At 42.8% G+C, this 25716-nt stretch overlaps 1 protein-coding gene and 1 long non-coding RNA gene across 4 annotated transcripts in view; one reads left to right on the top strand and one right to left on the bottom strand.

The window, feature by feature from the left end:
* The window catches only part of LIPC (lipase C, hepatic type), a 135153-nt gene extending 110004 nt beyond the window's left edge, over window positions 1–25149 (bottom strand). Inside the window, exons 1-3 of one of the 3 annotated variants that reach the window (XM_040969089.1) lie at window positions 24889–25149; window positions 8426–8608; window positions 8081–8208 (exon numbers count right to left, since the gene is read on the bottom strand). In XM_040969089.1, the coding sequence (XP_040825023.1) occupies window positions 8081–8165 (85 nt within the window). In that variant the 5' untranslated portion in view covers window positions 8166–8208; window positions 8426–8608; window positions 24889–25149. The remainder of the gene's footprint in view (window positions 1–8080; window positions 8209–8425; window positions 8609–24888) is intronic. The other 2 variants (XM_040969090.1, XM_040969092.1) reach the window with 2 other exon arrangements.
* Window positions 12599–13151, top strand: LOC121148787. Its single transcript, XR_005882593.1, has 2 exons — window positions 12599–12726; window positions 12887–13151. It is a non-coding gene; the product is annotated as an uncharacterized LOC121148787 (long non-coding RNA).
* Window positions 25150–25716: the final 567 nt, after the last annotated feature.

Below are 25716 nucleotides of genomic sequence, written 5' to 3'. Positions count from 1 at the left end.
GAGAGATGCAGGAAGTAGCAGGACGCTGTGCAGCTAGCTAATGTGGAATTAGCAGGTGACCTCAAGGGCACTGCCTGAATCCTGCCATGTGAGAGACCATGAAAACACAAGTACCACACTTGTCCGGCTGACAGCCGACCATGATGCTCCTGATGAATGTAGGCAGATCTGCTGAACACCAGACTCTCCACAAGGTGTTTGGAACCAGACAGCAAGGGGGTCATTCTGAAATCTAGAAACGACTTCTGATGCACAGGGCTGAGTGACTCATGTCTGTCAACATCATCTGAGCCCCACTTTCATCTTCCCATCTGCTAAATCATTATTGATAAAATCAAGCAAAAATATGTTAACAGTTAATGATTAAACTGCTAAGGTGCCCAACCATCAAGTTGTCCCCTGACTGTTGGCAGAATCCAATCCAGAATCTCCTCTGCCACCCTTAAATTCACTTATCCCAGACCCATGTCTTCCAAGTAGCCCCCTCCAGTCTGTCGCCCGGTGACACCTCAGGGTACCTGGCGTGCCCTCTCCCTTGCCGTGGTAACACACAGACAACTGCCATTGACATCAGACATGTTCCTTTTATATTTGTAAAATGAGGATGACAACGTCTGCCCGATGTTTTGTCTAAATACTTTTTACAGGTTACTGTCAGAATCAAGTGACAATACAGGCAGGGATACAATTTTAAAGGTGAAACTTCTATAGGTCTATAAAGCAGGATGACATCGAATTTTAAACTATTCTCCTTTCAGACTTAATTCCAATTTTAGTATATGTGCTGCCGAAGCTGGCACTCTTTTCAGACTTAGAATAAAGGAATTAAGATGGAAAATTCCAGGCCATAGCACTTGATGAGCACTGGTTTGAGTCCTGGCTGCTCTACTTGTAGTTTAGCTCACTGCTAAGGTGTCTGGGAAAGCAGCAGAAGCTGACCCACTGCTTGAGATCCTGCCACCCACGTGGGAAACCCAGATAGAGTTGCAGGCTCCTGATTTCAGCCTGATCCAGTCCAGACTGATACAGCTATCTGGGAAGTGAACCAGAGAATGAAAGATGTCTTTGTCCCTTTGCTCTCTCCGTAACTCTGTAAATAAAGTATGTACTTTTTGAAGATGGCAGATTCCCATTGAAGCTTCCATCGTGTGTTCTGGCTTCAATGTCATCAACGTGGATACTCTCTGTAATACAGGATTAGAAATCAGAATGAACAAGAACACTTGAAACAGATTTGCTTCAGACTGGACCTACTTTGCAGGTACAGGGCGAGATGAAGCAGTGGAACTAGTGAGAGCTGAGTCCTGCACTGACTTTGGCTTGCTGACAGCTCTGTTCCCTTCCACGGAGTGGCCAGGGTTTCCACCAGACTGGGAGATAAGGTCCTCAACCCCACTTGGAAAGGTAGATAGCCTCTGCAGCCTTTCCTGTTTCAAAACCATTGTCAATAGTGAGTGGCCCACCTGGCCTCCAAGGTGAGAGCTCAACCCCTGACCATGGCCTATAAGACCATTTCTTAGGGCCCCTTTTTAAAATTCCATTATCTTTTCTAAAGTTTCCAAGATGAAGCTGGTCCATGTGTTTGCTTCAGCTTATAACCTTGCTTTACTTCTGTCTGAGACTCAGCTCAAAGTGGCCCTCCCTAACGCTGCTCAGTTGACCTCTTTGGCCTTAGGTCTTTTGTATTGTTTCCTACATAATGCAAGTTTTCCCCCATCTCTTTCTTTTTAAAAAATGTCTATATATTTTTCATCTACTTGAACGGCACAGTAAAAATAAGAGTAGGAGAGACCCACACAGAGAATCTTCCACCTATTAGTTCTCTCCTGAATGCCTGTAACATCCAGGACCGGGCCAGGCTGAGGCCAGGATCTAAGACCTCCACCAAGGTCTCCCACAGGGGTGTTTGGGCCCAAGCACTTGAACCATCTGCTGTTGCCTCTTAGGAAGAGTGGCTGAACATCAACCCAGGTACTCCAATATGGGTGTCTGAACCAGTCTTCCTCACTCATCAGGTACCTAGCATACTTCTCATGTTGTATTGCAGTTATTTCCCCAGCTCCTGACATGCAGAGGAGAGGCTGGAGGCTGGAGACCCTGGCACGCACGAGCTCCTCAGTGAATGGAAGTGTGTCTTTTGATTTTTGTGTCTGCAGGGTAGTTTGGCACAGCTGGCAGAGCCTGTGACACAGCACGAGCATCATCAGTGCTGTCATTTGCTGCTGTCGGTCTTGTTATGTTTCAGTATAAAGTAGTATCTTGTTTTCTCACTATTTGGTGGGGGGCAGGAATGGTTCTCTGGACAAGGAAGCTGGAACATTTGTCACTGGAAAGTTGTTTTTTTTTTAAAGTCACGCAAAGGCTATGCTGATCCCAGTAAACAGCCAGTCACAGGCTTTGCCCAGCTCTGGTAATGCCTGGCTCATAGGAAAAGAATTCTTTTAATCCTTTCGTCAGACCTGCCAAGGAGGAGCTCAGAGTGGATGGTTGATTAGGTGCTGCAGTGACTAGCTTGCTGCTAATTACAAGTAAGACAGCTTGGGGGACTTTTTTCTTCATTACAGAAACCAATTTTTTAAAAAGTCATTTTGAAGTCATAGATTTTTCACAAGTATCTTGGTTCAAAGATACCCTTCGGGTTATAGAGATTGCAGAAAGAGGTCACAGTCCAGCCCACATGTTGGATGACCCAGGATCGAGGCTTGTCATGAAGTGTTTTAAAAATTTTTTGGAATGCAGAGAGAGAGGAGAAAAAGATAGAGAGATTGATTCATTTGCTGATTCACTCCCCAAATGCTTGTAACAGCTGGGGTTGGCCAGGCCACAGCCAGGAGCCTGGAACTCTGTGTGAGCCTCCTACATGACTAGCTGGGAACCCAGGCATGGGGGCCAACACCTGCCATCTCCATGGGTGCACACTGACATGAAGCTGACATTGCACGTGGAGCTGGGACTCGAACCGGGGCAGTCTGTTGTGGCATGCAGCGTGTTAACCATCTCTGTGCCCTCCGGGCCAGCAGCATCTCGTTAGAAATGCCCAGTTCCAGGTCTAGCCTAGGCCCACGGAAGGAGCAACTCTACAAGTGGGCCCTTTAAGCAGTATTCATGAGCACTCCCTGGATTTTCTGCTATCATGAAAGTTTCCAGAACCACGATCTGATCAAATCCCATTCACTTGATCATGTTGAAGTAAATTTATTTTTAAATTGCGGATTGTTACATATGCCGTATATAATGTTGCACGATCAGATAAAATTTGAAAGGGGAAAAATATATAAACTAAAGCCCCACCCCCTTTTTAACCTTTTCTGCCAGTGTTATTGTCTAGAGTCACTTCCACATGCTGTGGTCACAGGGCACATAGGGCACATACAAAGTGTATTCTCCCCGCTTTGTGTTGTCACTGCTGCCACCCGCATGTCGTCAGAAAAGTATTCCACGGGCACACAACAGGTCGTGGAGCAGCGATGCTGGCTTACTTACCACGCCTAGGAACGTGAGCTTGAGTGAACCCTCACAGAGGTGAAAATGCTGTGGGCAGAGCAGGAGGTTCCCATCTCTGCCTCTGATATTCTCCACTTTTCTCTAAATACTCTCCCCCTCCCGTCCCCACCCCGCCGTGCCGCCTGCGTTAGGGTAACATCAGAACTATGAGCCTGCCTGGAAATAGAGTCAAACAGAGGAAAGAGAGGTTAGCCACGGGCTCAAGCTCCAGAACCCTCTCCTGCAACCCTGAAGCTCCTGAGACATCACTGCGCTACCTTGTGGCCATTGCTAAGGATTGCAGCTTGTCTGAGAAGCCAGTGGGGAGGTTGCCTGCCCCTGGATCCCTAGTGGGTCCCACACAATACCCCTGTGGTACATACCAGGCTTGGCCTACTGTCTGGCTCTCACAGTGGGACTGATGTCCAGCCATGGTCCACAGCCTTCCGGACAGTCCCTTTTCCCTGGTGGGTCAAACCCCAGCTCTAGGCTGTGTGGGAATCACCGTCTTCCTGTCCTATGCGGATGCTATGGATGTCAGGGCACCTTCCCACTCACCACTGGCTGAGTTTGATGGGTACATCTGCTTGGGTAAGGTAATCTGGACTTGTCTGCCTGGGCACCAGGCCATCCTCTCCCTTGTTGGGTTGCCTGTGAGTAGCCAGCATGCTTTGCAGAGTTGTGGTTACTGGATAGAAATAGGGCACTGAGGCCATGGTGGGGATGTGGGCATTGGGTTCACAATTGGTGGACAGAGAAGCAGCGAATGGAGCTGTCCTGGGAGTGAGCACCTCTTGTTGCTGCTTCCAGGGCATTCAACTGCCAGTTTCACAGCCTGGAGCACCGATGTGACAGGAGTACATAGTTCCAGTGAGTGTGGTGCAGTGCCAGGGTTCTCAGTGTGTGGGTCAGGGTGCCAGGGGATCACCAAGGCTGCTCCCCTTTTTCCTACAGGGGAGGTAACATGTTCCTGATACACATCAAACCAAGCTACATACCACAGACCATGCAGAAACCAAGGAAATCTAGCTTACTTCTATTAAGCTAGACATGAAAGACATGAAATTTCTTTGCAAAAACAATGTCACTCTTCTAACTCATTTTTGTTGTTTGGAAAAATAAATTATTTCTTATAAAATAATGTTATCTGTTAACACGCAGTGGGTTGATTATTATATTTAAATACAGATACACATTTTTAAGGTTTCTAAGCTCGATTTTGTAATTTGGCAATGTGTATAGATGCATATTGAATAAAAAAGGCTATCTGGGGTCCTCAATACTATTTAAAAAATTATTAATGAATTTTAAAGGCAGCATAAGAGGGAGAGAAACAGAGATAGATCTTCTGTCCACTGGTTCACTTCCTAAATGTGAAGAAGCCAGAAGCTCCATCCAGGTCTCCTTCATGGGTGGCAGGAAACCAAGCACTTGGGTCATCTTTCATAGTCTTCCATGTGTATTAGCAGGAAGCTGGGTCAGAAGCAAGGGATGGCTGGGACTTGAACCAGGCACCTGCCATAGGATGTAGGTGTCCTACGCAATTGCTTAACCTTCTGACACCACAATACCTTCTTCTCAATAATTTTTAAGAGAGTAAATTCATTCTAGACTAGAATTCTTGAATTGCACTAATGCATTGCCTTACACAAGGAAACTTCAAAGAGGGTGGAAAATGAAATTAAAAGATAAGTTTATTTTGGTGGAAAATAATTTTGAAAATCATGTAACTTTTCATAATAGTATTTTCCATGAATTTTTTTTCAAAATACCTCCCATATGCATGAATTTCATATTTTTTTGCATCCAAATAAACTATTTCCCTGAAGCTTTCAAGATTCCCTTATATTCAGTAGATGCTTGTTTAGCACATGAAACATGTTTATTACATCCATGAATGGCTGATGGCAAGCCTTTAGCTGCCTCCTGACGTTTGTAAGCTACGCCTCGTATGACAAGGAGCAGAAGTTCTGCTGAGAGTGGGACTGATGACTGGACGATGACACCCTCAGAGCCTAACAGCAGGAGCTGCCATCTAGAGCAGAACTGGCTTTGGTGGCAACAAACATCAGTGGACTGGACCAGGGGGTCAGGTGGCATGAAAGGTGACAATGGCTCAGCAAGCTCACTGCATCCCATCCCCTTGGCGCAGAAGGGCAGGGACAAGTGTCCGAACCCACTTTGCCTGTAATAGGAGCTGAGCAGAATGTTTTCTAAGGATCTCTGGCTAGCAAGTCATTGGGCATGAGCATGATAGAGAACACTGTGGTCCCACAGAAGGACTGAGCCTCTATGTGCATCTCTCGGCTCTGTCCAGCTGCAGGATCTCCAACAAGTCAATCAACATCTGACTTGCTCAACCATCCAGTGAGGAGGAGTCAGTGCAGTGTCTGGCATGTACTGGGTGCATAGTGCATTACTGAGTCTATTTGTAAGATGCTATTGTTAGTATTTGAACAAAGTGGGGTGGAAGGCTTGAGGCCAAGTGGGGAGAGTCCATGAGTGAATACTTTCTTGATGAGTGGTAATTGGGCTTTAGTCTCTGAGCTTCAAGCTGGTTCACTAGGGGCCAGATAACTCATGGTTGTGAAGGGGTGTGTGTTGTGCGCATTGCAGGCTCTTTAGCAGCATTTCTGGTCTGTCACCATGAGATGCTGGAAGATTCAATTCTGAGGACGAAGGGCATAGACTCTCATCTGCCAAGAGCCACTGTGGGTGTCATTTTCCCCTCGGTGTCCCCAGGAGGACGTCACACCAGCCTCAAGGACCCAGATCTTTCCCTCTCCTCATAGAAAGAAATCTACCAAGAGATTCTGCTTTTCAGGGAACAAGACGCCTCCTGAGGATTCCTGCTACTCATGGTCACTGCCCATAGCTTTCAGATTAACCAGGAGCCAGGTAAACCATCAGGCTGATCAGGATAATGAGATGTTTGAGAACAATACTCAGAAGCCTGGAGGAAATCATCCTTTGCTTCAGCCTCTGTCCTGCCACAGGTGCGGGGCAGGGGCTTCTGAGTCCCAAGTCTCAGTGACAAAAACCTACTGAGACCATTTAGTAGAAGAATCGACAAAGGAATGGCAGTACAGTCACACGTGGGAATACGTCAGCAATGAGACTGAATGAGCTGCTGCAGCACGAAATGCACGGAAAACTTACAAGCCTAACACTGATGGAGACCAAGTCAGACACAAGAGAACACTCAAGTTTCCATGTATGAAATGTCCCCTCAATGGCAAAATAATGTATATTGAGTCTCAAGGGGGCACTCAAGGCTTTGGAGATACTGGTTCAGTTGGTGAAAATTAATCGGATCCTTTTATAAGATCCAATTTTGTAGGAAAGAAATATTATTCTGGGCCAAAGGACAGGGGAAAATCACTGTGAACACAGCAAATAAAAAATATCAGAAAGCTTGCCCGCATGGCTCCCAATTATTATGGAAAGGCCAATTTTGGACATGGTTTTATTCATGAGATGGTGCATTAAAATAATTAGTATAGTGCTTGGCATATACAATGCTCAGTGAACGGCACTAAATGAAGATTCAAAGTTCATAGGAAATTGGAATGAAAAGATATTTATTTTGGTACAGAATTACTGAAACGTGCTTTTCATAATATGTATTTTCCATGAACTTCTTGAACAGCCTTTGTATTGTTAATGAGCCATTTATTAATCAACTAGGAGGTGAGATAACAAACACAAAACATCCCTTTTTCTTAAAGGGGAAGTTTCTGTGATTTTCAGGTATATTTCCCGTTAGTAAATTCTTAATTTTCAAGCTTTTACAACTCTGGAAGTATAAAATTTAAAGAAAGAAAAACTTAGTATATAACTTAGCATTACTAGCTCTTCACAAGTAATTGGCAAAAAAAAAAAAAAAAAAAAAAAAAAAGTCCCAATAGCTGCCAAGTTAGGCCAAATAGTTAACATCACACTCATCCTTTATTGGTCCTATTCAGCCAGGAATCTGGACTCCACCTACCCTATCAAGCATTTGGATCTGTCTTTGGCCATCAATCAAATTGGAGAATTTCCAGAAAAATAGGCAGGACAAATAGGTTGAGCTCTTTAGACACAGGGTTAAACTTTGGCAGTAAACTGCAGTCTGGAAACTGTGCCATGATTTCTCTGCTTCAGACCTGCCTGGAAACAGGACTCTCAGAACTGTTCTCTCTTCTGAGAGAGCCAGGCAATTAGATAATTCCAACAAGATGGAGCATTTCACAGCAAGCTGTGTTTCCCAATTGCAAATTAGATGCCAGATTAACTCTCAGGAAGATCAGAAACTCTTTCATATCATTCTCTGCTCAAAGAGTTGTGGCATGACTCCAAGAATCAGATACAAGAGAGATCTTGCTGCCTGCTGCAGGTGCTTATAGAAGACCTGTATTCTCAGAGTTGTTTTCTAAGACTCAAGTCCTGCTTATCAACTTTTACATGTCACTGGAAACCTGTGAGATCACCATTTAAACCACCTGGTATACCTCAGAGCAAGATGTGTCTCACACAGTCAGAAACCTTCAGATTCTTTGTGACGCACGTTTAAGAAAGGAAAATCCATGCCCATTTCTGAAAGAAGATGGGCTCTTACCTTGTCTTGGGCTTTGTCCAAGGGCACTTGATTGGATCAAGACGCATATAACCAAGAAAATGGGGACCCACGGGAGAATTCCCATTTCTCCTGTCTCACTCAGGGTCTCGAGGCCTTCTTGTAAATTTCTGAAGCCAAAGAAACCAGAATGGCTATTGATACTTTATCAGGGAAGTCCGCCCATTAATAATTAACTTTTCCACATGGTATCCAGTGCTCAGACACCTTCTTTGCTGCCCCCAACCCCAACTCTAACTGTATCTAACACACAAAAGATTAGTTTAGAACACAGCTTTTTATCCTGATAATGTTGTGAAAATAAAATACTTTGTCGTGTATCCTTGCCTTCTTGGGCCAAGGTCGTAATGCTGAATCAATCAATTTAGAGTTAAAGGGTCGTGTTTGGAAATTCTGCCAAAGGTCAGAGGTAGGTGGCTTTGGTGTAGTTGCCCAAGTGTCCCTCTGACAACACCACAAGTGGGGAGGGCTGGTAGCTCAGAACAGTGGTATCCCAACTGCAGACTAAGCCTTGAAAGGAAAAGAAAGGACGCTGCTCAACCAAAACCACCCTGAAGAATTCATTTTCCATTGAGCAAAATTACTAAAGTGTGTGGTGTCCCCTTTCCTGTAGATAAAAGGAGCCGAAAATCCCTAAACTCAGGGTTAAGGAGGAGCTGATGAGGCAGGAAAGATGTCTTTGCTCAGATTCCCATGTGAACATGATCCAAGAGTAAACATGCCATTTCCTTCTTGGGTTAATTAAAACTCCAACTGAGGCCAAACACGATAGTCTAGCAGCTAAAGTCCTCTCTTTGCATGCGCCGGAATCTCATATGGGCACTTGCTGTGATCCTGACGGCCCTACTTCCCATCCAGCTCCTTGCTTGTGACCTGGGAAAGCAGTGGAGGATGGCCCAAAGCCTTGGGACCCTGCACTCATGAGGGAGACCCAGAAGGGGCTTCTGAATCCTGGCTTCAGATAGACTCAGCTCCAGCCATTGTGGTCACTTGGGGAGTGAATCATTGGACAGAAGATTTTCCTCTCTGCCCCTTCTCTGTTTATCTGACTGTGCAATAAAAATAAAATAAACCTTAAAAAAAAAAAAAAAAACTCCAACTGAGAGGTAAAGCAGCCCAGCAAGCCCAGGTTGGGTGATACTGTTGCATCTGGCTCTTGTGCTATTCGTTGAGTCCCTTGTGTTATTGCAACTGTTCATCTTTGTTTGTACGTCTACCCTGTGTTAGGTACTTTACAGAGTTGAGATACACAAGTGAATCAAGCAGATCTGAATCCTTGTGGAGCTCAGGTCCTGGTGTGGGTAGCAGGAGTCAGATGATAGAAAACGGTTGTAAGAACAGTTTATATTGAGTGTAACAATGCAATGAGACCTATAGAAAAAGAAAAGAGAATGCAGGCGGCGGAGGAGAGACACTGCGGTAGTGATTTTTAAACAGAGGGGTCCAGGTGCAACTTAGTGGGAAGTGGAACTTTGAACAAAGGTTTTGAGGGAAGTGAGTGAGTTATCCCTGTGGACACCTTAGGGGAGGAGAATGCAAGGGTCCTCAAGTAGGCACCAGTCTGATTTGTTCCAGGAAAAGCAATGGAGCCAGTGAGCAGCTTTGGCTTTTACAGCATAAGACTCGTGGAGCAGTTCTGAGTGAAAGAATGGAGTTATTTTATTATACTTTTGAAATACCACTTGAGTTTGCAAGCAGTCAAAGGTAAAGTGACGAGGTTTCTTCAGTGACAGGTGATGACTGCTTGGTTCAGTGTGGTTATATAATGGCACTGGGATTGGTGGAGACAGGAGCTGGATATATTTTGAAGGTACTGGGCCAGCAGGATTTTCTGACTGTTGGGATATGGGAGAAGGAGAGAGAAGTTAAGGATGATTTCAAGGAGTTTGGTTTGAGAGAGCAGATTAGTGGGGTTGTTTTGAGCTGAAGGAGGAAAAGCTGAGAGTAATGAAGTTTTGGTGGTGGGAGACTAGGAATTAAGCTTTGGGTGTGCAGCTGGCTGGCTGAATGGAAATGCTGAGTGCGCAACTGAATAACTTGGTCATGATCACCCTAGTGGGTGTGCCTGAAAGTACCTTCCAGAAGCCACGAGCAGATGTTCTACCACCGTAACTGCAGCCCAAAGCCCATGAGCTCTCCTCTGGCTATTCCTCCTCCAAAGGGCTGCACCCTGGGGATGCTTCTGAAGCAGGTATACCTGGATACCCGAATGACTCCTCCCGACTCTACACAGTTAAATAGAAGGTGACTGGTCTACTTCACTTCCTTTTTCCTTTATTGTTGGGACACAAAAGCCCTGGTCTCCTTTTCCCTGGGCCTACCTTTCTCCCTTTCCTCTGAGTACTCTGAGTAGCCACTTCCATTCCCTATCCTTCCTTGTAGACTGACTCACCATGAGGCACCAACAAAACCAAGTACCTGGGAAATACTAACCTACTGGATACTGGATAGTATCCCACATGGATAAAGCCTTCTGAGTCGATGTAGTTCTCTCTCACTTGTTTCTTTGCCTCACCCTCAAATTCCTCTGCCACCATTTCCTGCCAAATCAGGTTGAGTGGAGCTCTGCTGGAAACCACGAATTGGCTGTCCATCCCCCTTGCAGGGATGTTGCTTGCTTCCCCCTTTACGCATGCTCTCCCTGCCTCTTCCACCCTCAGACTGTTGTGTTTCCTTGAAGCTGAGCAGAGAGGTTGCTAGGGAGGCCTTCATTGTGTGTGAGGTACTAGAGCCTGGGGACCTTGGGTCTGCTACTGCCACTTGTGTAAAACTTTACATAATGTTCAAGAGTTCCCTCTCCTCACGTCTAAAATGGGGGTAATTTGAGATGTCAGCTTATCATGTGGGCCTCAACTTGTTCCCCTGTGCTCCCTCCTACTTAAACAAAACAAAATAGAAGTCTATAAATATTTTGGAACAAGATAGACAGAAGTCTGCAAATATTGTGTCTCTCCCAAATAGTGTATCTCACAGCAAGTGAATTCTCAGCTGAAAAGAAAAGCAAAAGGCTGCAATGTTATAAAAAGATGCAGAGGGAGAAGGACACCCCCATCTCTCCATCAGTCTCTTGGACTTTGCAGGTACAGAGGAAGGAGAGATGGGTTCTTGGGTGTGAGAGCAGAGGGAATAGTCACTTGCCTTCTGGGAACCCAGATGGAAGATGGGAGCCCAGAGAGGAAATGGCTGTATGTGGCTTGGTCAAAGATGTCCTCAACTTGGAAGTCATGCTGATGAAAGTACAGGCCCCTCAGTGGCCACCCATGTGGTCTGATGACAGAGAACCCGCTGCTGACTCTTCAACTCCATGCCTGGCTGTTGTGCCTGCTCCAGATATATAACATCAGTAACGATTGGGGGAAGGCTGAGAAATAACCCAGAAAGGCCCAAAGACAGGTGTATAGGGTTAGTAATTCAGGTGGGTTACAGAAAATAAACTTATTTATTATACATCAGGATTGTCACAACTCTACAAATATAGGCATGTCCTGACTGTTGCAGACTTTTCTAAGCAAGGGACCAGTGAAGAACTTGGATTGTGATAGAGGTTCAATAAATTGTGGTGAATTATTTGGGAGATAATTTATTTGGTGGTCAAAACTCCAGGTTTTGGAACCACATAGATCTCGCTTCCTATCTCTCTCCTATCATATACTAGCTGTGTAATCATAGGTAAGACATTGACAATTTGTCCCTTCGTATTAGGGGACTGATGACTAATTCCTGCCTGATCTGATTAAGTGAGGCAATGTGTGAAAAGTCTTCAGCAATCCTGACTACTGGGAAACAATACATGGAAGCTGTTATTATTGTCATTGTTTTAAATTCATCTAGGGAGCCAAGGAGGCAGACAACAGCAAGAATCACCATTGCAATTTTAGCAAGAAAGGAGAAAGGAACCCAGAACAGGCCGGATTCATGCTTCCAAAACTGAAAGGAGCATTAGTCACCTTGGAACTCAGAGAAGGGCCAGATTATGGGTTCAGCTAAACGATGATTAAGACAAAGCTCGAGTGAGAGTCTGGTGAACCTTTCTGTTAAACACATTCTCCGGTTATTCTGGGTTACAATGAAGTTTGAGAGTCATTGCCTAGGATATATAAGGGCCGGACAGACTTTTCATATTTGATTATGTCATATTTAGAAAACTCTATGTGTTTGTGTAATGCTTACAATATATTAGCACTAGATAATTTGCATAGAGTACTATGTTGTATAATTAGTGCAACGTTATTTACAAGCCGATAAATAGCTGTATACTGTGGGAGTGCTCAAGTTTTAAAAACTTATAAATAGATGTTTTCAAAAAGTCTGAGGATTGTTTTGGAGGGACAGACTAGCTGCCAGGCCTTCAATGCCTGACTCCATCTGTGCATCTAGTTAGTCAACAGACCCATCAGTGGGATCTTTGGTCATTCCCATGCCCACGAAAGTCCGGAAGTTAATTTTTAATTTCTTCTTTTTTTTCTATCATAACACAGAGAGAGTGAGAACGAGCCAGCTTCCGTCTGTTGGTTTATTCCTCAAATACCCGCAACAGTTGGGGCTGGTACAAGAGCCCAGAACTCCATCAGATCTTCATCTGAGTATCAAGAACCGGAGCACTTTTGTCTTCAGGGCTGACTTCCTGGGTACATGTTAGCAGCAATCCGGGTGGGAATTAGACTAGCCAGATCTTGAGTTAGATAACCCTATATGAGGTGTGGACAGCTTAACCACTGTGCTGCATGTCTGCCCAGACCCAGATCCAGACATTTATTAAGAACTCTTCCTTTCCTATGCACTTCACAGGGGTCAGCTGAGCCTATTAGACGTCAGAACTTCCAGCCAACCTGTCAGCATCATCCAGGTTAGCAGTCCAGAGTTTTGTTTTGTTTTTCCCTGTCTGCAATCCCAGAAAGAATTGTCTAATTCCTGGGACTCTTCACTCTGGTCTGTAATCCTCAGTCTAAAATAATAATGATCTTGTAATTAAGTTTTTAAAAATTGCCCAATCTTTGCTCTCTTTTAATTTGAAGAATTGTTTGAAGAAATAGAGATTTTTAAGTGACTGGCACTTGGTAACCTGAATGTAACCTTTTCTTTTAATTTCATATTGATAAGAAAGTTAATCAGAAGAAAAGAAAGAAACATTTTACAGGGATAAAAAGAGTAAATCCCAGGAGCAAGATGCCAGGGAGTCAGGGAGGTGAAACTGTTTTATAGTGAATGAAACTGTTTTATATTCAGAATCATATTTTCCTGACTTCATCTTTAGAAACTGGGGATACTTGCCCAAAGAATGCCAGGCTCTTGTTGGCATGATAAGAAAAGAGTCATTGACAAAATTACACTAGGATTGGTACTTCCCTCTAATTTTACAGTTGAGATATATGAGCTTAGAGGATGGCACAAAACCATGTCACACCAGGAAATAGCTGAGAGGGGCAGTGAAGGTATCCGAGTCCAGCGTCCACTCCTTTAACAACCACAGGCCTGTAATCCCTCCCCAGCTGGCTTTCCACACACCTGAACAAATTCCACTTTCAAGGGATTTGTAGGAAGTTTGCAGAAACACGTCATAGGAAATGACTCACCTTCTCTTACTCCTGCCAAGGACCAGGATATCATAGGGATATGAGCGAGATTTTATTAGACCATTGATCAGTTGATGTGGACATTCTTGCACAATATAGGTATAAGAATACAGCAAAAAACAGGTAGAATTTGGCAATATAGATGGGGAAACCTTGTCATTTCTAGTTGGTTTGGAACATGTCTTTGTTTGGAAAGGGTTTGGACTGAGTTAAACATTTTCCTTATCTATGTCAGAAAAATAGACTTGTAAACAAATGAAGGGTGGTAACAAGATTGTAGAGATTTTGAACTATTGGAAAGAATGAAGTATTTCAGGCATTTCCAGCAGGTTTTGAGTGTTTTTGTCAGTAGGTCTATCTCAGATTGGTTGTGTGACCTTGGGAGATTTCTACAACTTCTGTTTTCTCATTTGTCATATAATATTGCAAAGGTTAAATCAGTGTCGCTCAAGAAAGTCAAAAAGAACTCCATTTTATAGTTAAGAAAGCAGAGGCTCAGAAAGCCCTTGTGGAAGATTCCGTGCCTCATCTTTACAGATTGAATTGAAGGGTTCTAGACCCCACGAGGCTCTGAGGCTCTGATTCTTAACTTCTAAAACAAAGAATCACACAGCCAGGAAATAAAGAGTCGAGTCCTATTGCCACACTTGCTTCCGTTTCCTGGTCTGTGCTGGCCCAGCAACTCTGCCTGTCAGGAGATTGGGGGTTGTTTGTGGAATAATTGAGAAACAACAACAACAACAAAATCCCAGAGTCAGAGCAACCCTTTTTGTGATGATTTTTGTAGCAAAAATGCATTTGATTTTAGTAGTTTTGGTAGAAGGGAAAGCCAGGTTTTTTCTCTTTGTATTATGTTTGCAAGCAAAAGTAAATGAAGATTGAGGTTGGGTTTGAATAGCTGGGAAGGCATTGAGCATTGAACATTGCTGGCTCCTTGGGTTTGCCAGTTTTTTTCTTTGTGGGAAGAAAGGAAGACATAAGGCAGGGAGAATCCATGGTGTGCTTGTATCCTGCAAGTGTGTAGTGTTAGTTGGGCTTGGTGAGGGGTGTTCATATCAGAGTCCTCAGAGAGAATGACCAAGCCATGAGATGAATTGGCCAACTTCAGCCAACTAATGCTACACTTGGGGAGGTGACTCATTAGGACATTGGCTCTCATTGGGTTCCAGCTTTTCCAACCATGGAGTGTCCAGGGAGACAGTTCTCACCATGGTATCGGGCAGGACTAGGTGTTAGTTAGATGGGAATGGTCCAGCCTCTTCATGCCATACCACAAACTCGTCTCTCTAAAACTTCCTGGGGTTAGCACAGGGAGCTGGTGGCTGCAAGAAACCAGGAACTGATTCCCAGTTATTCACAATGATCTATTTCAAGTTCTGAAGAGCTGCCAATGATTCATCATTTTCCCATAAACTGATGGGGGAGGCGAGGTTAGTCACTGATTCTATAGCAAGTCTTGAAGTCAGAGGTTAATAATTCAGGGGCCAACTTCCAAAGCAGGTGCATAGTGTCATACTCTCTGTGTGGTCTCCTTTAAACTCCAGGAAGAATCCCAGATGGCAGACATGTTAACCCTTTGTACAGAGGGATAAACTCTGGAGGGCAGAGGTTACTGAATCTCCCCATCCCATATAGTAATAAGTGGAGGAATGGGATTTGAACTGTGCTTCCATTACTCAAAGTTCATACAACGAAACATCGTTTTGCCAAGACAATAGAAATGGGCTGTGAGATCTCCTTGTATCTAAGGTTAAAGAAACGGAATTGTGACATATTTTGTGCTTTGTGTAACAACATAGCTCATGTGCTTATTATTGCTATTTTCCAAAAATTCTCAGGAAATTTCTCATCAGCTATTTGGCTATATGCCCTGAAATAGCCCATAAGACATAGCAGAGAATACATAATGGATATGTAGCTGTATAATTTAGATACAACTTACTTCTCCTCAGTGAAAGTAAAGAACAGCTAAGATGAGAGAAGTGGAACTGTGTGAAGGATAGAGCAGTGTTTGACAGGAACTTGACCGGGTGAGGCTATAACAACAGACTTAGATGCCCACATTTCCATTCCCTCTAGAAACCATTTGGGTTAGATCATAACCAGGGTTCTCCAGAGAGCATTAGGAAAATAGTTTGATTTTCTCATTCAAAGATAGCTTCGTATGTAGGTTAAAAAAAAAATGAACAGATGGTAAATTGTTTAACTCATTAGTGAGAAAACAGCTAAGGGTGTAAATCAGTTCAGAAAAGCAAAAACAAACAAACAAACAAACAAACCTACAAAATTATAGGGATAAATGCTGAAATGTTGAATTGAATGTGCAGATGGGAACCAACCTCTCTGACAGGAAGGGATAAAGTCAGTGAAACTTCTATAGGATAGGACAGAATTTGCATTTGGCCTTGGTGTAAGTTATCCAAGTTACAGAGTTGTAAAATGCTTCAAGGGCAATGAACACTAGAATCAGATAAGGGAGGCTGAGTTAAGATGTGGACACTGCTTTGTTTTCGCTGAAGCACAAAATTTCCCCAGTAATTCCTCTAGCTAAGAAATGATAAAGTGTTTGGCTACAGAATTCTAAAGATAAGAGGATGAAGCTCATTTCAGAAGAAAGGTTGTCTCCTTCTTTGACTTTGGTAAGTGAGATTTAGTGATTACTGGGAACTGGATTTCCAAACTGGCTCCTTGCTTTTGAACTGCATTCAGTTGTCAGAAGATTTAGTGCCTTTGTGCCTCACTTTCCTCCATCTAAACAAGAAACACTAATTTCCCTCACAGGGTTTGCGGAAGATTAAATGAGGAAAACCATGAATTGTGCGTATGATTGTGCCTGGCGCAGTGCCAATCAGTAATTCATGTTTTTATTTATGAATCTTTCCTTGTGCTTTTGACTCCTCCTGTTTCTTGTATTTCTCTTCCCTCTCTCTTTTTCTGTGGATCTAACTGAAATAATACAGGATATAACTATATATGGTGTTTTTAAAAGGATAGGGTCTACATTTCCAGCTATTAATTTAAAAATTTGTTACCTAAGTTGTTACGTATTCCTTGCCATTAAAAAATAATAATAAAGTACCATATCTTTCCCCTTCACCCCATATGTGCATTAACATGCTTCAGCAATTCTCATCACTAGTCTTAGAGTGGCTAACCCTGAATTTAAGTCTAGAGAAACGGCTTGTTTTCTCAGTTCTACAGTTCATATTCAGAGAAAACACACTGGTGGAATGACATAACTTGGCATTCTGCCCAGTGTTGCTGGAGATGGGACACCAAGGCCTGGGGGTGTCTCGCTGGGGTCAGGTATCAAAACTTGCTGATGAGTGTCTCCTCCATCTGTCTTCTTAGACTCTAGAGACCATGGCCAAGGCCCAGAATGTGTGTGCCCCTGGGGGCAATGCATGCCCAGCACCAGAGAACACAGCCACATAGCCCTGCTCAAAGAGGTTTGTTCTAGCACAGCTTCAGGAAGTTTGTGCTGTTGCTTTGGCTTGGGTGGAGGGGAAATTTCTTTATTCCCAGGAGGAGGATGGGGTATCTGCATGAATTGACCTCATTTGGCCTAATGTCAGTTCTGGGGCCAGGAGACACTTCCAGGTGGCTGAGATGCAGCCTGCATTGGGAACATCAGGGAGCAGGGAAGAAGGAGAAGGCTCCTGAACAAGGGTTTACTTCAGTGAGCTGGATTTGGAAAGCATCTTTGCTTCTGGGTAAAGTTCAAATACAAAAGGACAAAATGCTCCTGTGACAGAGTATGGTGACAGGCTATGCTCCAGACAGGGTGCTTCTTGACTCCTCTGTTCCATTCCCATTGCCCAACCCTGCTGTTGGCAAAAGAACCAACTGATAAATGGGATAAAATATATCTTTGAGATACCTGTTGCCTTTGGTAACTAGCCCAGACCATAGAATTGCCTTGGAGCAACTATGTGATTCTTTTAGATTCCTTAGCTAAAGGGATGGTTGACAATAAGCTAGTCCTAGATTATCTACTGGCAGGGCAGGGAGAAATAGACATTATGATTAATAAAACCTGCAGCCCTTACATGAACAACAGTGGGCATGAGAAAAATATGTCAAAAAGTTTATGATCAAACCAAAGGTTCGACTATCTGGGAAGCAGTAAAAAATGTATTCCTTTATCTGACATGGTTCTCACCCTTGCTCCCTTTTGGCTTCAGAATACTCATTTAGATTGTCATATGTGTCTCTTCCAGAATTCAACAGCATAAGGCAAAAATAGTGGTCATGAAGGGATTCCAGGCATTGCTAATCTGCAATGAGATCTCTAGGCTTGATAGCAAGGGATTTTTCACTCCCTGATTTGATAGTATGAGGAAGTTAAAGAAGTTGGACCTTCCTCTTTTGACCTCTCGTAAAGATTAATGGGTAAAAATCTCTCATGGGGGAAGTGATATAGTGAGGTAATGAGTACAAAGGAAGTAAGGATGGCCAGCACGTGGGCCCTAGCTCTGCATACAGCACCCAAATCCCACACTCTGCTGGGGTTCGTACTGGCTAGAAATATCCACCATAGCTGCATGCTGGGTGTTCCCAGTGATAATGAAGTTACCACAATCAGCATATCCACTCCATTCAGCACCTGAATCCCACGCCAGTTGTACACCTGATGCCACATGGTTTCTGAGATTTCCAAAAAGAGAGCATGGAAATGGATGGTACTCAAGCCCTGTCGTAAGCTCTGCCTTTGAATACACTGTTAAGCCATATCCCAGGCACCTCCCCATATCCTGTAAAGGATCATCTCAAATCTTAAGGGCATCACTCTTTCTTTCACTCATGTAGTCAGGAATATCACACTCTCTCTGGAGTATGAACTGGCCTCTCAGTAAATCTTGCTTTTCAGCTCACCTGTAGCTACATCTCCTCCTTGATTTCTTTCTCACATGTCAGTAACAATCTGGATCCGACCTAACCAGAGGCCTTTACCACAACAGTCTGACTATGATTCTCAGAGAATGAAACTTCTTTCCCCATTTGCAAACAGCAGGGATTCCATCGTAGAGGTTAACCTATGTGGAATTGAGTTTAGTGGAATCCCCAAAGAGAACACAGATCTGTACAGGGCGCATGACCTCTGAGGACTGTTTCTTTTTGCTATCATATCATCTCCAGAGCAAAATTGTTTGTTTTAGGTCTTGATAGAAGATGAACTTTGCTTGTTCATTTTTCACAGGCAGTGCATAGACAAGGAAGAACAGGTTGATATGTATAAAAAGATCTACTCGTTGGCATCAGCACTGTGGCACAGCAAGTTAAACTGCCTGCAACCTTCTCTTAGTGCCTGTGTCTGATGCAGCTTCCCGGTAATGTGCACCATGGGAAGCAGCAAATGACAGCTTGAGTGCTCAGGCCCCTTCCTTCCTCATGGGAGACCTAGGTGGAGTTTCTGGCTTCTGACTTCAGCCTGGCCCAGTACTGGCTGCTGAGGGCATTTAGAGAAAGAATCAATGGATGGAAGAACATTCTTACTTTTTGTCTGTTGCTGTGTCTTTCAAGTAAAAAGTGTAAATGAGAGAGAGAGAGAGAGAGAGAGATGGTAATATTATGGTACAGCACATAAAGTTGCCGCCTGCAATGCAAGCATCTGAAATGGATGCCTTTTGGATATTAGTTGCTAGACTTCCAATCCAGCTCCTTGCTAATGCACTTGAGAAAATATCAAGGAGGATTCAAGTGCTCAGGCCCCTGACATCCCATGGGAGATTCAGTTGGAGTTTCAGTCTCTTGGTTTTGGCTTCACACAGCCCTAGCCTTTGTGTCTAGGGAAATGAATAAGCAGATGAAAGATCTCATTCTATCTCTCTCCTCTCTCTCTTTTTTTTTTTTTGTTTCTCTTGGTCTTTCCTTCTCTCTTTGCAACTGATGTTCAAGTAAATAAAATCTTAGAGAAGAATATTAAAAAAAAAAAAAAGGAAAATCCACCCTTTGGCAAACCCAGGGCATGGTTTGGGGACAGAAGCTTTGGATTTGAGCCCAGCTCTGCCTTAGCTAAAATGGAAATGATGTACCATGGAGACAGCAGAACTGGAAACTCCCAATTCACAAGGCCATCACCTAACAAGGTCATGAACAAGATGAGAAGGTAACTATCCAACCATCCTTAAATAGTCTACATGAAGCAGGAATGCCAGCCAGGGACAAATGGACAACCCCCCGGAAGGGACTGAGATCTTGAGTCGGGGTCCCAAGCAGTTCTGCTTCTTGCCTCAGACCAGATATACCTCACTGTTCCTTAGCCCTCCACAGAAGGCCAAATCTGGCTCCTGGTGGGACAGGTCTTGCTGAGAAAGCTCAAAGGGTGTGCTGTGGTGTGTTCTGTGGGCTGTTTGGCAACAATTCCCTCCGGCTTTGAGTGGGATTGGGGCAGCTGACCTTCCTCATGTGTGATGCCTGGATGTTTGGCTATGAACATCAGGGGTGCATATGATGAGAGATACCATTGGTTTCTCTCAGACTCCCTGGCATGTTCCTCTTATCTTTATTGCCTCCTCTCAGTGAAAAGCCCCTAACTCCCCTCAAACACTCTCCTGCCCCTCGGCCAGCTCGGCTCCAGCCTTTCTCCCCAAAGACTCACGCGATGCCATCTGGGTGTGGAGGTGGGGAGTCTCCCAGCACTGTATGTGGGTGGAGGAGGGAAGGCCTCCAAGGACAGAGCCCTGAGTAGTCCAATAGCTGGAAGTCATGCTGACGAAGAGGGACCTTTCTGCTTTTGCCAGGCAATTTCGTAAGAATGAGTTCCTTGGTTAAAGGGAATGGACACTATGGTTATAAAAGGATGCCTAGATCCATTTCTGGTCAGCTTCATCAACATCAGAGAATTGGCATTCTATGTTTTTGCTCTTGTTTCTTTAGAATATGTAAATTGTTGTCCTCTGACTGCTTTCATATACACTTCTTTGATTTCTAGTGAAAATCAACAATTTCCCAGTTTGTCTACCAATTGTATTTCTCACGTGGGAATGGTCCTTTTACTTACTTATCTTTTGGCATTCTAACGTTTATTTTACAAATTTAAATTAGCTGTGTATGATAGATCTTGATTATTTATATTGTTTGATAGAAATATTCTCCCCCTTTAAAAATCTTTATTAATGCTAATTTTTATAGTATAATCATTTCAGTTACTTCAAGCTGAGAGAGTTAAGATTCCCACAGAGATTTGATAAATATTTTTTCTAAGTTCTTCCATAATTAAATTTTATATTTAAATCTTTAATCAACCAAAGTTTATTTTCTGCATTTTATTTTAATAGCCTCTTCTATTATAAATGTTTGTTATTGAAAAACAAGAAAATAAAAAAGGAACAAAATGAAAAACATGAGTAGTTACAATTTCACACCCAAAGATAGACACTGTTGACTTTTTCATTTGATTACCTCCAAATCATTTCTCCTGTGTGTATATTTATTTAAAAAAATATAGCCATAGGGGCTGGTACCATGAGAGTAAAAAGCCACAGTCTGTGGGTCTGGCATCCAATATAGATGCTGGTTCAAATTCTGGCTGCCCCACTTCCCCTGCAACTCCTGCTAATGTGCCTGGGAAAGCAGTGCTATTGGCCCAAGGCTTGCGCCACTGCCCTCATGTAAATAAATAAATAAATTTAAATGATGCAGCTATATTTCAATGGAAAGGCAGATTTAGAGAGAGAAAGAGAGACAGAGGCAAAGATCTTTTGTCCACTGGTTCACTGCCCAAGTGGCTGCAATGGCTGGAACTGAGCCAATCCAAAGCCAGGAGCCAGGAACTTCTTCAAGGTCTCCCACACAAGTGCAGTATCCCAAGGTTTTGGGCCATCCTCGACTACTTTCCCAGGCCACAGGCAGGGAGCTGGATAGGAAGTGGAGCAGCAAAGACATGAACTGGTACCCATTTGGGACCCTGGTGTGTGCAAGACAAGGATTTAGCCACTGAGCCATCGCTCCAGGCGCTCCTGCCCCCATGTATATTTGTGCTTTTCACTGACACTGAATAGGTGTGCTCACTCTTTTGTCCCGGTTTTTATCCCTGCTAACATTGCCTTAGGTTCAGGCTAAATTGATAAGCCAAAATTATAAATGCATGTTTTAATTCTTTCACAAGTGGGTTAAAGTTGAATAAATCAGCATGCTGATTTTCTCACTTTTTTGCATATTTCTTCTTCCTGAATTGCTCATTCATGACATTTGTATGTTTTGTATACCTGCTTATATATTTTTATATGTGTAATAGATCTTAAATAATTTTATTTATTTGAAAGGAAGAGAGGAAGAGAATCCGAGGGAGGGAAGAGAGGCATAGAAGAGGAGAGAGGAGGACCCTTTTGTGGTTTGCACCCCAAATGTTTGCATCTGCTAGGGCTGTGCCAGATTGAAGCACAGGAGATGAGACTCAACCACTTTAGCCATTCCCTGCTAGCTCCTATTTGCTGTTCTATCCACCTGTCCCCGTACTATATTTTTTAACTCAGCTGCTCATTTAAGAAAAATTTTTAATGATTTCAAATGCTCCCTAAAGTATAATGAGCACTTACAACATTTCACTATAGATGCATCCTATTATTAATGTGCTGAATATCTACATAAGGACATACTTCTTGGGGCCAGCATAGTGATACAACAGGCTAATCCTCTGACCAGTGGGGCTGGCATTCCATATGGGCAACAGCTCCTGTCCTGGCCGCTCCACGTCCCATCCAGCTCTCTGTTTGTGGCCTGGGAAAGCAGTGCAGGATGGCCTATAAGCCTTGGGTCCCTGCAAACACATGGGAGATCCAGAAGAAGCTCCTGACTCCTGGCTTTGGATCAGCTCTGCTCTGGCTGTTGTGGCTGTTTGGGAAGTGAACCAGCAGAAGCAAAAACCTCTTTCTCTTCTATCTTTATAAAATCTTCTTTTCAAATGAAAATACATAAATTAAAAAAAAAAGACATACTTCTTTCCAAACTTTTTACTTCCTCCCAGGCAGTTGTATCCTGACTTTGGTGTCTACTTCTCTGACTCATGTTTATGTATGTTTGCAATAGAAGTACACAGATAAATATAAATATGTGTACACATAAATATGCTTATACATACATATACCAGATTGTGCATGTTTTAAATCTATAATACTCTACACAATTAGCTGCAACTTATTTATTAATCCAACATGATGTTTTGGGGTTTTACCTCTGTTGATACATGACTTCACACATGAATACATCAGTTTGTTTGTGGGATGATGGCTGCTTGTCTATTTTAATTTTATTTCTTGTTTTGGTGTTACATTGTTTAAATGGACATTGAATAATCCATAAGAATTTCTAGAATCTAACCCTAGAAGTGAATTTGCTGGATTATAAAGTAGGATTCCTTTCAGTACTACCAGATACTGACCATTTATTCTCCAAAAATGGTTATCTCTACAATATGCTTCCAGTTTGCCCATGTCATGACCAGGACTTGAGGATGTCAGATTATTTCATTGCTACCAGTTTGATGGATAAAAATGGAATCTCACTGTTTTCATTTTCATCTTTTTGATTACTGGGAAAGTTGAATAGTTTTATATGTCTGTCATTGGCCATTTAAATATCCTTTGTCATAAATTGTGTACTTTGCCTGTGTTTCAATTAGTTCATTAGTGTTTTATTACTGATTTTAATTATTTGAAGTTATTTGCATTGTAAATATCCTCTTCCAGTTTGTCTTCCCTCCCTCCCCTCCAGTTCACATGGTGTCTTTGTTAAACAGAGTTGTAAATTTTCATATAGTCAGATTTATAATCTTTTTCTTCAGATGTATCTTTTGTGTCTTCATGTTTTCCACTTTTCTTTCCAGTCTCACACATATACAATTCATAACTAAGAATGAAATTCTTTTATAAAAGATATCCTGTGATTGTAATCTTCTGGTATTTGTAGAATTTACTCATCTTGGTAGCTGTGTGCCACTCATTTACCATATAGCTGTATTTAATAGCCCAGTTAAAATATCATATACATGTATATATAGATAGACAATAAGAGATTGAAGATTTTAGAATGTATGTGATGATGACACAACTAAAACTGAAATGAATTTTTCTGTAGAAACCATCATCTCTGGGATACCAATATCCCAATATTTGTTTTCTTTTATACTAGATCCTTTAAAACCCCACATTTACTATCATATTTATTAGTGCTTTATTATTATATGTTTACTGTAGGGTCATAGCACAAAAATAACAGATAAAGAAAGGCAAATAACAAAAATAACCAGAAAACCACGTGCACAGAGGTGACTAGTATTTGTATTACATGTTCATGGCCACTTCAAAAGTAGTTTTGATGCAAACTTTCTTAAAATCCATGTATATTCATAACCTCTGTGTAATTTTTAAGCCTATATGTGTTTTCGTCACAACTCGAATGTCGTCTAAATTTTTGCCTATTTGAATGTATCCTTATTTTAATGTTATCTAATATTTCCCTTTACCCTCCAAAAGAGATGAAGCTTCCCAGTGAAGTTTGTATGTTCTGTTTCTCTTGGCATTTCTACCTCTGCTGACTTTCCATCTGATTTTTAAATCTGTCATCGTAGTCAGGAGCTTCTTCACATGCTTCTCCCACTTTTTGGGCTGAAAGTCTCGTTTACATGCTAGCCACTCTACCAGGTGTTTGTTTTGGGTTTTATGAGTTTCTTTAACTTTATAGCATTTCTGCAACTTTAATACTTTGCATACCCAGGTTTAAGCAGCACACATATTAATTAGTGGGTCTTTTGTTTTAACCCAATGTCAGAAGATGTCCTGAAGTTAAATCTGTGGAGTCATTGGGATGCAAATAGTATCGTGAAATGATGTGGGCCCTCACCTACGGACCGTGGATTTTCCACAGGATTCTGAATTACCCCGCCAGGAGCTACCAGTTTCCTCATGTGTAAAATCCTCCCAGTAAGCACGCCAATCCCCTCGAGTTTCTGTGAAGATGAAACAAGCTCTTAAGGATGGAAGTGTATGAGCCTTGCATATCATTAGGATAGCGACTTGTAAAATATAACTGTCATGACCGTTTTTTGCTGTCTTAGACATCACTTCTGGAATCCTCACTCAAAGCAGGTTTCTGGGTAGTAACTAATAAAGTAAGTTGGTTACAGAAAACATCTATACTGCAACTGGGGCTAATCACACCTATGTTTTTCTCTAAATAGACCTCAAATTTCTCGTGAATTTCATTAGAGTAACTTACAACAGGAAGTTCTGAGAAGCAGGCTTCAGTTCAGTTTCTCTTTCTCTTCTTCTCTGGCTGCAATGCACAGTGTCACAGCTCGATTCAAACTCAGTAGTCCTGGGAACCACTGCTTTGCTTTCCACTTAGTTCACTGAGTACCCAGACGGTACAGGTCAGGTGTCTTTATGCCCATGATAGACCTGGGAGCTGCCAGCTCCATTGTGTCCATCAAGAGTGGAAAAACGGAAGCAACAGCAGCAGCATCAGAAAGCAAGATTTCATACTTCCTGGATTGCGTAACATGCTCATCCAGTGACGCTGGAATCTGGAGAGGCTCTCTGTCCCTTATACCACAAGAACCTCGATGTCAATCAAAGTTGCGTGGAATGCAGCCAAGCTTATTCACTTCTGCTCCCAGGGTCAAACTGGAGCAGACAGCACAGCTAATCAAAAGGAAGGTCTGGTATTTAAATGAGAGTTTGCTTTTAGATTTCCAGTGTGTTCTTAGTATTTTAGGATCTGGAGTTCCTTAAATTAGACAATGCTCCACTGCCACACAGAGAGCCGAACAGCCTAGAAGATGATGATCTGACAAAGTCCAGGATGATGTGATTTAATTTTAGTTGCATCAACTGCAAATCTCTGTTGGCATCTACCCATTCTGTCAGAAGAATATGGGGGTGCATTTCCAGCCTGATGCAGTAGAGCAGTTTTCTGAAATTTCTCTGACAGCTGTCATGTGGGCTCTTGTTCAGCAAAGGTTCCAAGCCCCTCCCCACAGATTTTTTTCCCTGTTTATGCTCACCCTGGGAGGCAACAAATGAGACGCAAACACTCCAGTCTCTT

The sequence above is a fragment of the Ochotona curzoniae genome, unplaced genomic scaffold, assembly GCF_017591425.1.
Source record: "Ochotona curzoniae isolate NIBS_2020 unplaced genomic scaffold, NIBS_Ocur_1.0 scaffold_4701, whole genome shotgun sequence".
Taxonomy (NCBI): domain Eukaryota; kingdom Metazoa; phylum Chordata; class Mammalia; order Lagomorpha; family Ochotonidae; genus Ochotona; species Ochotona curzoniae.
This window is presented reverse-complemented; position numbering and strand designations above follow the sequence as displayed.